Below are 12,616 nucleotides of genomic sequence, written 5' to 3' on the forward strand. Positions count from 1 at the left end.
ATACAGCGGAGGTTCAGTTACATTATATCGTAATATTATAATACAGCGGGGGATCGGTTACATTATATCGTAATATTATAATACAGCGGAGGTTCGGTTACATTATATCGTAATATTATAATACAGCGGGGGATCGGTTACATTATATCGTAATATTATAATACAGCGGAGGTTCGGTTACATTATATCGTAATATTATAATACAGCGGAGGATCGGTTACATTATATCGTAATATTATAATACAGCGGGGGATCGGTTACATTATATCGTAATATTATAATACAGCGGGGGATCGGTTACATTATATCGTAATATTATAATACAGCGGAGGATCGGTTACATTATATCGTAATATTATAATACAGCGGGGGATCGGTTACATTATATCGTAATATTATAATACAGCGGAGGTTCAGTTACATTATATCGTAATATTATAATACAGCGGAGGATCGGTTACATTATATCGTAATATTATAATACAGCGGGGGATCGGTTACATTATATCGTAATATTATAATACAGCGGGGGATCGGTTACATTATATCGTAATATTATAATACAGCGGAGGTTCGGTTACATTATATCGTAATATTATAATACAGCGGAGGATCGGTTACATTATATCGTAATATTATAATACAGCGGAGGATCGGTTACATTATATCGTAATATTATAATACAGCGGGGGATCGGTTACATTATATCGTAATATTATAATACAGCGGGGGATCGGTTACATTATATCGTAATATTATAATACAGCGGGGGATCGGTTACATTATATCGTAATATTATAATACAGCGGAGGTTCGGTTACATTATATCGTAATATTATAATACAGCGGAGGATCGGTTACATTATATCGTAATATTATAATACAGCGGAGGATCGGTTACATTATATCGTAATATTATAATACAGCGGGGGATCGGTTACATTATATCGTAATATTATAATACAGCGGAGGTTCGGTTACATTATATCGTAATATTATAATACAGCGGGGGATCGGTTACATTATATCGTAATATTATAATACAGCGGAGGTTCGGTTACATTATATCGTAATATTATAATACAGCGGAGGTTCGGTTACATTATATCGTAATATTATAATACAGCGGAGGTTCGGTTACATTATATCGTAATATTATAATACAGCGGAGGTTCGGTTACATTATATCGTAATATTATAATACAGCGGAGGTTCGGTTACATTATATCGTAATATTATAATACAGCGGAGGTTCGGTTACATTATATCGTAATATTATAATACAGCGGAGGATCGGTTACATTATATCGTAATATTATAATACAGCGGAGGTTCGGTTACATTATATCGTAATATTATAATACAGCAGAGGATCGGTTACATTATATCGTAATATTATAATACAGCGGGGGATCGGTTACATTATATCGTAATATTATAATACAGCGGAGGATCGGTTACATTATATCGTAATATTATAATACAGCGGAGGTTCGGTTACATTATATCGTAATATTATAATATAGCGGGGGATCGGTTACATTATATCGTAATATTATAATACAGCGGGGGATCGGTTACATTATATCGTAATATTATAATACAGCGGAGGTTCGGTTACATTATATCGTAATATTATAATACAGCGGAGGTTCGGTTACATTATATCGTAATATTATAATACAGCGGAGGTTCGGTTACATTATATCGTAATATTATAATACAGCGGAGGTTCGGTTACATTATATCGTAATATTATAATACAGCGGAGGTTCGGTTACATTATATCGTAATATTATAATATAGCGGGGGATCGGTTACATTATATCGTAATATTATAATACAGCGGAGGTTCGGTTACATTATATCGTAATATTATAATACAGCGGGGGATCGGTTACATTATATCGTAATATTATAATACAGCGGGGGATCGGTTACATTATATCGTAATATTATAATACAGCGGGGGATCGGTTACATTATATCGTAATATTATAATACAGCGGAGGATCGGTTACATTATATCGTAATATTATAATACAGCGGGGGATCGGTTACATTATATCGTAATATTATAATACAGCAGAGGATCGGTTACATTATATCGTAATATTATAATACAGCGGGGGATCGGTTACATTATATCGTAATATTATAATACAGCGGAGGATCGGTTACATTATATCGTAATATTATAATACAGCGGGGGATCGGTTACATTATATCGTAATATTATAATACAGCGGAGGTTCGGTTACATTATATCGTAATATTATAATACAGCGGAGGTTCGGTTACATTATATCGTAATATTATAATACAGCGGAGGTTCGGTTACATTATATCGTAATATTATAATATAGCGGGGGATCGGTTACATTATATCGTAATATTATAATACAGCGGAGGTTCGGTTACATTATATCGTAATATTATAATACAGCGGGGGATCGGTTACATTATATCGTAATATTATAATACAGCGGGGGATCGGTTACATTATATCGTAATATTATAATACAGCGGGGGATCGGTTACATTATATCGTAATATTATAATACAGCGGAGGATCGGTTACATTATATCGTAATATTATAATACAGCGGGGGATCGGTTACATTATATCGTAATATTATAATACAGCAGAGGATCGGTTACATTATATCGTAATATTATAATACAGCGGGGGATCGGTTACATTATATCGTAATATTATAATACAGCGGAGGATCGGTTACATTATATCGTAATATTATAATACAGCGGGGGATCGGTTACATTATATCGTAATATTATAATACAGCAGAGGATCGGTTACATTATATCGTAATAATATAATACAGCGGGGGATCGGTTACATTATATCGTAATATTATAATACAGCAGAGGATCGGTTACATTATATCGTAATAATATAATACAGCGGGGGATCGGTTACATTATATCGTAATATTATAATACAGCGGGGGATCGGTTACATTATATCGTAATATTATAATACAGCGGAGAATCGGTTACATTATATCGTAATATTATAATACAGCGGGGGATCGGTTACATAGACCGGGGCGATACATTGTAACAGAAGGGATCACACGGGTTAAGCTGCTCCTTAACAAGCTCAGAGGCAGAAAATACTTTGCTTTATTGTAAAATCCGCCCTATAAATCTTCCCTTCCAGATATTTTTGGGGAAAATGACATTAAGCGGATGGAAGCGGCGATACCGTCAGTAAGAAGCCTCAAAAGCCGCCAGGGTCGTGATAACTTTGTCACTTTGTTATCTTTCAATAAAGCTTTGGAATCATAAAAAAATAGCAGAAGAAGCTAAAATTTTTATGTAAAAATGAAGTTTTTACCCGTCAGTACAAGATCCGCACAAGGTCCATATTATATATTCCTGATAATTTTCTGATATCAAAGAGAAATTCAGGACATGAAACCATAGAGAGCGGACGCAAAGAGGGGCAGAAGGGGCGGAAACTCACAGATTTCTACCATTGTGGGGCAAATTTATTTTACCCTCGTGCAGGTTTTTTGGTTGCATTTTAGTGACTTTTTGGGCACATTTTGGTATTTTTGGGGTAATTTTTGCTCCTTTTTCCAGCAGTGTGCAGGATTTCTCCGTGGAGCAGTTTCCTGGTTTGCGCCGAATTTCTCTAGTTATTTCTCCTGCTTCCAGATGTTTCCACCTGATTTGATTGATTTGTGCTTAAAAAGTGAATAGAAATGGGTCATTTATCTTATTTCCCCCTCCTTTTTGCGCCTTTTGTGGGTCTATGTTTTGCACCTCATTTGTCTTTGTCGTTTTGGCTCTTTGTGACTGGCGTGTTATTAGGCAATTATTTGCGCCCCTATAAGGGCGTAATAGTATAGCAAATTGGGCGCAAACATCGGTGAAGAGGCGCAATGTAATAGCAAATAGGGCGCACAAAAACACACTGCGGATCGAGGCGTAACATAACAAAAAAGCGCAAAATAGGCACAAAACAGCCATAACACAGCAAAAAGGTGCAAAATCACCAACAGAAGGAAAAGTTAAATGACCCCCAAAGTCACATAAGGACAAAATGTCTGCACATTAGATATATACAAGATACATATCGGGGGTCATTTATCTTATTTCCTCTTCTCTGAGCTCTTTTTGCGCCTTTTGTGACTTTTTTGCTCCTGATTTGTCTTTGTTGTTTTGGATCTATTTCAAATGCAGATTTTTTTTTTTTTTTAGCCTTATTAGATGTAAAAAAAAAATCCCAATTTTGTTGCACAAATCTCACCATTGCCTTCCCTACACACGGTCAGGACTGGCGAGTTATTGCACAATTATTTGCGCCCATATAGGTGGAAGCAGGAGAAATACAAAGACAAATTAGGCGCAAACCAGGAAACTGCTACACTGAGAATTCCGGCAAACTGCGGGAAAAGGGGGGGGGGTTGCGCAATCAAAAAGTCACTAATATACAACCGAAAAGGGCAAATCAGACTAAGATAATCTTAGACAATAGACTCCAAAACCAGGACGCTCGCCCGTCAGACCTGCTGTAGAATAGCGCCACAGCCAGCACCCGGCGCCTGAGGCTGAACCCAGAATTGAGCAAAATCACTGCTTGTTTTCAGGCGTACAAGATACGATAAATCTCCCCCATTATCTCAGGGACCTGCGGCTTCTTCTCTATTTTCTAGGTAGATTGATCAATAGATAGAAGATAAATAGTAAAGAAAAGTCCAGAGCAGTGCAGACAGATCAGGGGGCACAGCCAGATCAGGAGCACAGCCGGATCAGGGGGCACAGCCAGATCAGGAGCACAGCCAGATCAGGGGGCACAGCCAGATCAGGAGCACAGCCAGATCAGGGGGCACAGCCAGATCAGGGGGCACAGCTGGATCAGGGGGCACAGCCGGATCAGGGGGCACAGCCGGATCAGGGGGCACAGCCAGATCAGGAGCACAGCCAGATCAGGGGGCACAGCCAGATCAGGAGCACAGCCGGATCAGGGGGCACAGCCGGATCAGGGGGCACAGCCGGATCAGGGGGCACAGCCAGATCAGGGGGCACAGCCGGATTAGGGGGCACAGCCAGATCAGGAGCACAGCCAGATAAGGGGGCACAGCCAGATCAGGAGCACAGCCAGATCAGGGGGCACAGCCAGATCAGGGGGCACAGCTGGATCAGGGGGCACAGCCGGATCAGGGGGCACAGCCGGATCAGGGGGCACAGCCAGATCAGGAGCACAGCCAGATCAGGGGGCACAGCCAGATCAGGAGCACAGCCGGATCAGGGGGCACAGCCGGATCAGGGGGCACAGCCGGATCAGGGGGCACAGCCAGATCAGGGGGCACAGCCGGATTAGGGGGCACAGCCAGATCAGGGGGAACAGACAGATCAGGGGGCACAGCCAGATCAGGGGGCACAGGCGGATCAGGGGGCACAGGCGGATCAGGGGGCACAGCCGGATCAGGGGGCACAGCCGGATCAGGGGGAACAGACAGATCAGGAGCACAGTCAGATTAGGGGGCACAGCCAGATTAGGGGGCACAGGCGGATTAAGGGGCACAGCCGGATCAGGGGGCACAGCCGGATCAGGGGGCACAGCCGGATCAGGGGGAACAGACAGATCAGGGGGCACAGCCATAGATCCTGTGGGTTAGAGAAGTAAATCCAGTGAAGACAAAGGGTGAAGGGAACAAAAGATTTACCCCTGATCCTAAATTTTTGAACACACCTTGGAGAGCTGGCTCTTCTTTGGATTTATGAATAAATAGATAGATAGATAGATAGATAGATAGATAGATATGAGATATATAGATAGATAGATAGATAGATAGATAGATATGAGATAGATAGATAGATATGAGATAGATAGATAGATAGATAGATATGAGATAGATAGATAGATAGATAGATAGATAGATAGATAGATATGAGATAGATAGATAGATAGATAGGAGATAGATATATAGATAGATAGATAGATAGATAGATAGATAGATAGATATGAGATAGATAGATAGATAGATAGATAGATATGAGATAGATAGATAGATAGATAGATAGATAGATAGGAGATAGATATATAGATAGATAGATAGATAGATATGAGATAGATAGATAGATAGATAGATAGATAGGAGATAGATAGATAGATAGATAGATAGATAGATAGATAGATATGAGATAGATAGATAGATAGATAGATATGAGATAGATAGATAGATAGATAGATAGATAGATAGATAGGAGATAGATATATAGATAGATAGATAGATAGATATGAGATAGATAGATAGATAGATAGATAGATAGATAGATAGATAGGAGATAGATAGATAGATAGATAGATAGATAGATAGATATGAGATAGCTAGATAGATAGGAGATAGATAGATAGATAGATAGATAGATAGATAGATAGATAGATTGATAGATATGAGATAGATATGAGATAGATAGATAGATATATATGAGATAGCTAGATAGATAGATAGGAGATAGATAGATAGATAGATAGGAGATAGATAGATAGATAGATAGATAGATAGATAGATAGATAGATAGATATGAGATAGATAGATAGATATGAGATAGATAGATAGATAGATAGATAGATAGATAGATATGAGATAGATAGATAGATAGATAGATAGATAGATATGAGATAGATAGATAGATAGATAGATAGATAGATAGATAGATTGATAGATAGATAGATAGATAGATAGGAGATACATAGATAGATAGATAGATAGATATGAGATAGATAGATAGATAGATAGATATGAGATAGATAGATAGATAGATAGATAGATATGAGATAGATAGATAGATAGATATGAGATATATAGATAGATAGATATGAGATAGATAGATAGGAGATAGATAAAGAAGTGAAAAGAAGGTAACATAAAGACAAAATGAATAGCTAGATATGTATATATATATATATATATATATATAGAGAGAGAGAGAGAGAGAGAGAGAGAGAGAGAGAGAGAGAGAGAGAGAAACGTATATATAAACAAAAATCCATATCAGCACAGTGTCAAACACCCTAAAAATAGGAGGGTGCAAAAAAGCTTCTATGTCCAGGTAAAAATACATTGATAGTTATCCACACGATGAAAAATGAAGCAGCACAAATGGACCTCTGGATATTGGTGATTTACTGTACTTTACCCCCAGGCTACAATAAACAGCATATATCTACAGTATATATACATCAGATATATAGGACATAGATAATGGGGCTGATGTATCAGGGGGTTTTTTTTGCACCTGTTCCTTTCTTTGAGTTTTTGCGCCTAAATTGTGCCTGAAGGTAAAGGTAATGTTGCGTCACTTTCCCTCTTGTTATTAGCATTTCTATATTTTTATCCAGATGTTTTTATCAATTGTCACTTTTGATTCAGCCGGTATTTCCAGGTAAAAACCCTCTTACCCAACAGCGGCACAGAATCAGACTCAAGCCATGCAGTTTTTAAAATTTGCTCCTAAATATTCTCAAAAAAACTTGCATTCGACAAAGAGCTGAGACTAAAAAAGACAAACGAGGTGCAAAAAATAGGCGAGAAAAGGGCATGAATCACATCGGAACAACAGGAAACTGTGATAAATGACCCTCAGGAACAGTAACTATATAAAGAAAATGTATCTCAGAATATTGTATCTTCATCTATAGAGAATTTTGTTACATTTCTATCACACAGCAAAATAAACCTTTCCATTTTTCTGTTTATTTTTTGAATGTAGACGAGAGAATGTGAGCGACTTCTCCGGGGACTAGAACATCGATGACTCAATCTGTGATGTCACCCGAGAAACCGATTGGTCGATGAAAGATTCCATGAGATTTTTCTGTTACAATTTGTCTGTTCGCTCTCGTTACATCTAATAATTCCAGAATTTGTTAAAAAGTCTAAAAGTAAGGTCAGTATGGGGGGGGGGGGTGCACTGATTTCCCCCCCCCCTCACCCCCCTTTTTGTAGTGTAAAATCCTGGATAGCGCCACATATGGTAGAAAATTCCTCAATTCCCCAGAAATGTTTTAACTGCCTTATAAACGGGAAAAAGGCTCCGGTTCTGCAAGATTCTACCCAACACCTGAGCAAGTTCTAGGACAGAACCTGGAGAGAAGGTCTGGACCAGACAATCGGATTGATCCTCACATTATTACAATCCATTCCCTCGTGTAAAACTGCAACATAATAGCAATAATATAGATACAGGCAGTCCCCGGGATACATACAGGATAGCTTCTGTAGGTTTGTTCTTAAGTTGAATTTGTATGTAAGTCGGAACTGTATATTTTATCATTGTAATCCCAGCCAGAATTTTTTGGGTCTCTGTCACAATTGTATTTTAAAAATGTTGGGTTGTCATAAAAACCAGGATTAACACTAAAGCTTCATTACAGACGTCATTTATAACTGTTACAGCTGATTATTGTAGCCTAGGACTAAAGTGCAATTAATTACCAACATCCAGAGGTCCGTTTGTAACTAGGGGTCGTATGTAAGTCGAGTGTTCTTAAGTAGGGGACCGCCAGTATATATATATATAGTTTCATAGTTTACACGGTTGAAAAAAGACTTGTGTCCATCAAATTCAACCAAGGAAGGGAAGGGATTGGATGAGGAAGAGATTTAGGGGGGAAAAAATCTAAACAATTTATATATGTTTAAAATTTGTGAAAAAATATTATATTAAATTATTATAATTATTATAAATAATGATACATATTATAAAATATTATATTTTTTATATATATTTTTTTTATAGTAGGGAAAATAATACAAATTTTCAAAACGTAAAAAAAGTTATGTGCAGTTTTATATTTAATTAATATTAATATATTATATATTATTAATAAATAATAATAATATATAATGTAGCAAATGTGGAGGAATATAAATGTGAAAAATGGAATTAGGATTAAAGGAAATTTTTTAATTCAAAAATACTTATTTTTTATAAAAAGTTTGTACTAGATATGAGGGAAAATAACACATTTCTATATTATATTATTCCACCAAATGGCGTAAAAAAAAAAAAATTTTAGCCAAATTTTTCTATTCAACACATTCAGTATTATGTGACATTATATTTTTACTGTCTATTTCATTATCGTATTTCAACTTTCTGTAATCCCAATTTGCCCTAAAACCCGATCCTTGAATTATTTAAAAAAAAACAAACATGCAAATATAACAAAAAAATAATGTAGAACAAAGTTTATAGAAATCTTTCAAAAACATCCACAAAATTATCCAAATTAAGTTTTTAAGCAAATCTGAAAACAAAAATCTGTAGAAAACGTAAAATTTTATAGCAAACCCTTCACGGGCAATATTTTAACTTTTATGGGCTGTAAAGGCACGAACAACACGTAGAATAGAGTTAAACTTATACAAAAATTATAATTAAAATAGTTTTAAAAAATAATATAAATAAAATAATAAAATGAAGATGAATAAATAGTGGTTTTCATTGTATAAATTACTCGACCCTGAAACTACTAAAGAGACAACGTACAGCATGAGGAGCAGTGCGACCCCTCAGTAGCCGCTACATTACAGGATTACGATAACATCTTAACGACGCTGCTAAATCAAAAACGAGCTGAATCAGGAAGACTCAGTATTACTAAAAAGTGGAGAAATGAGTAAAGTTTTTGTAATTTGCAAACCGCCTATTTATCACCTGTGGGAAACTTCATCTAAGACTGCGATTTCACGGATCGGCATAAAGTCAATGCGAACGCGCGACCAGAAGATATTCACAATATTTTGAATAAGAAGATTTTAAAAAATGATCTTAATAGCAAATTTTAAACTAATTAAAATATTAAATAATTGTGTTACACAAAATAATAAAGATCGTGACTGACAAGATACAAATATCCACCAAACCCTCAGAAAATAAAGAATAATAAAATGAATACGTTTTTACCCGTAGACGCTGGAGAAAGAAGGAGAAGAAGTGTATCAGCAGGAATATTTTATCTATCTATCTATCCCATATCTATCTATCTCTCTATCTATCCCATATCTATCTATCTATCTCTCTATCTATCGCCTATCTATCTATCTCATATCTATCTATCTATCTATCTATCTATCTATCTCCTATCTATCTATCTATCTATCTATCTCATATCTATCTATCTATCTATCTATCTATCTCATATCTATCTATCTATCTATCTATCTCCTATCTATCTCATATCTATCTATCTATCTATCTATCTATCTATCTATCTATCTATCTATCTATCTATCCCATATCTATCTATCTATCTATCTATCTATCTATCTATCTCCTATCTATCTATCTATCTATCTATCTATCTATCTATCTCCTATCTATCTCATATCTATCTATCTCCTATCTATCTCATATCTATCTATCTATCTATCTATCTCCTATCTATCTATCTATCTATCTATCTATCTATCTATCTCATATCTATCTATCTCGTATCTATCTATCTCCTATCTATCTATCTATCTATCTCTCTATCTCATATCTATCTATCTATCTATCTATCTATCTATCTCCTATCTATCTCATATCTATCTATCTATCTATCTATCGCATATCTATCTCATATCTATCTATCTATCTATCTATCTGTCTATCTATCTATCTCATATCTATCTATCTCATATCTATCTATCTCATATCTATCTATCTATCTATCTCATATCTATCTATCTATCTATCTATCTATCTATCTATCTCCAACTATCTATCTCCAACTATCTATCTATCTCATATCTATCTATCTATCTCATATCTATCTATCTATCTATCTCCAACTATCTATCTATCTATCTCCTATCTATCTATCTATCTCCTATCTATCTATCTATCTATCTATCTATCTATCTATCTATCTCCTATCTATCTATCTATCTCATATCTATCTGTCTCATATCTATCTATCTATCTCTCTCCTATCTATCTCATATCTATCTATCTCCTATCTATCTATCTATCTATCTATCTATCTATCTATCTATCTATCTCCTATCTATCTATCTATCTATCTATCTATCTATCTATCTATCTATCTATCTTTCTATTCATACTTTTTGGTCTAGTTTATTAGTCTATATTTTCCTTGTGTTACATTGGACCTCTGCCTGTTAGTCTCCCATTGCCGCCGGCTGTGGAATATGCAACATTTTTTAATCAAAAAGTTGCAGATTTTTGCGCTAAAAAAGTTGCAAAGTTGGTTGTCCTGTTTCTACCTGCATCGTTCACCACCTGAGACCAGACGAGCTTTTGTATATTTTTTTTTGCAACTTTTTAAAAAGTCACAGAGAGTCAACGCAACGAGCAAGCGACTAAATCTAGAATGATAAGATAAGATTTTTTTACACTAAGGAAAAGAAGAGAAAAAGAGATAAAGCTCGAAGGTCAATGGTAACAATTCTCGCCCCCGAATTTGAAGAATTACCACTGGACGTTACAACTCGCTATGACCTTCAGGTTGTTGACTCAGACAGAAGCCCCTAACCTGGTACCAAGGTGTCAGAGCCCGGGATGGGGAACCTTCCTATCGGTAGAAATAGAAGGAAGGAGGAGAAACATTTTTGGAATCCAAAAAATGTCTTCACTGTAAGTGATGAGAAGCAAATCCCTCTCCGTCGGCTCTTACCTGAGCTGTCACTTTTCCTTTTGCCTGACCTCTTTTCGGTGTCAGACGGGGAGAGGGTCTGCCTGGCATAGTCCCCGCTCACACACGCCGAGCCAGACGAGCTACCACTGCCCAGGTTACTCGCACTGGAACACAATATAGGGGGGCTGCTTCCAAGTTGTGGGGGTCCCGATTCCTGCTGAAGGCAAAGACTATGTCGGGTAGAGGCCAGGTGTGAGGACATCTGAGGAATGTGCCAGTTAGATTGCAAGCTCTGGTGGTGGTGCTGCTGTTGCTGATGGTGATGGTGGTGATGCCCTCGGTGATGCTGACTTCCAAACATTCCCTCCTCGTTGGGGTAGCCAGCGATTATACAAGAGGACGAAGACGAGGATAAATCGGGATAGGACATGTGATCTGATCTTCCGTGAAGGGCCAACGAAGATTGGGCAAAAGGGTGCAAGCTCTGCGAGGTGGCATGGGGGCTGCGCAGGCAGCCGAAGAGCGTGTGTTCCATGGCATGCAAGGTCCAGTTACCGGGGATTAAACTCCACGTCGCTTTCACTTTTCACCGTAAAGCGATATTTTTTCCGAATGGCGGTGGCAGCAGCGGCGCTGGGTAATCCAGGTCTTCAGCCTGGTGGCCGGGCTCCTCTATAGCCTACAAGCACTGACCAGGATGAGCTGTCTGTGCGCTGCTCACATGTCAGGAGTAGGAGAGGTTACAGGCAGCAGAGGTGGTCCCATGGAGCTGCTTTAAGGGGGAAACAACTAAGAGAGGATATAAATAGTGTGTAATGTGAGCCGGGGGCCGGCGCTGCAACACAGCACTGACCACAAACTCCTCCGAAACTTTAACACTCAGCTCTGTAAGATGCCACAACATCGTCCCAGCGCCGGCGACTAGAGCCAGGAGCGGAACGGAGAGGGGGCTTCATTCATTTTATGTAGTGTTTTCATATTTTGTGACTCTAT

At 37.4% G+C, this 12,616-nt stretch overlaps 1 protein-coding gene across 1 annotated transcript in view; it reads right to left on the reverse strand.

Annotated features, from left to right (window-relative positions):
• The window catches only part of MEOX2 (mesenchyme homeobox 2), a 77,717-nt gene extending 65,336 nt beyond the window's left edge, over window positions 1-12,381 (reverse strand). The window contains exon 1 of the mRNA XM_072154391.1: window positions 11,663-12,381. Coding sequence (XP_072010492.1) covers window positions 11,663-12,158 — 496 coding nt within the window. The 5' untranslated portion in view covers window positions 12,159-12,381. The remainder of the gene's footprint in view (window positions 1-11,662) is intronic.
• Between the last annotated feature and the right edge of the window lie 235 nt (window positions 12,382-12,616).

Source organism: Engystomops pustulosus, chromosome 5, assembly GCF_040894005.1.
Source record: "Engystomops pustulosus chromosome 5, aEngPut4.maternal, whole genome shotgun sequence".
NCBI classification, from domain to species: Eukaryota; Metazoa; Chordata; class Amphibia; order Anura; family Leptodactylidae; genus Engystomops; species Engystomops pustulosus.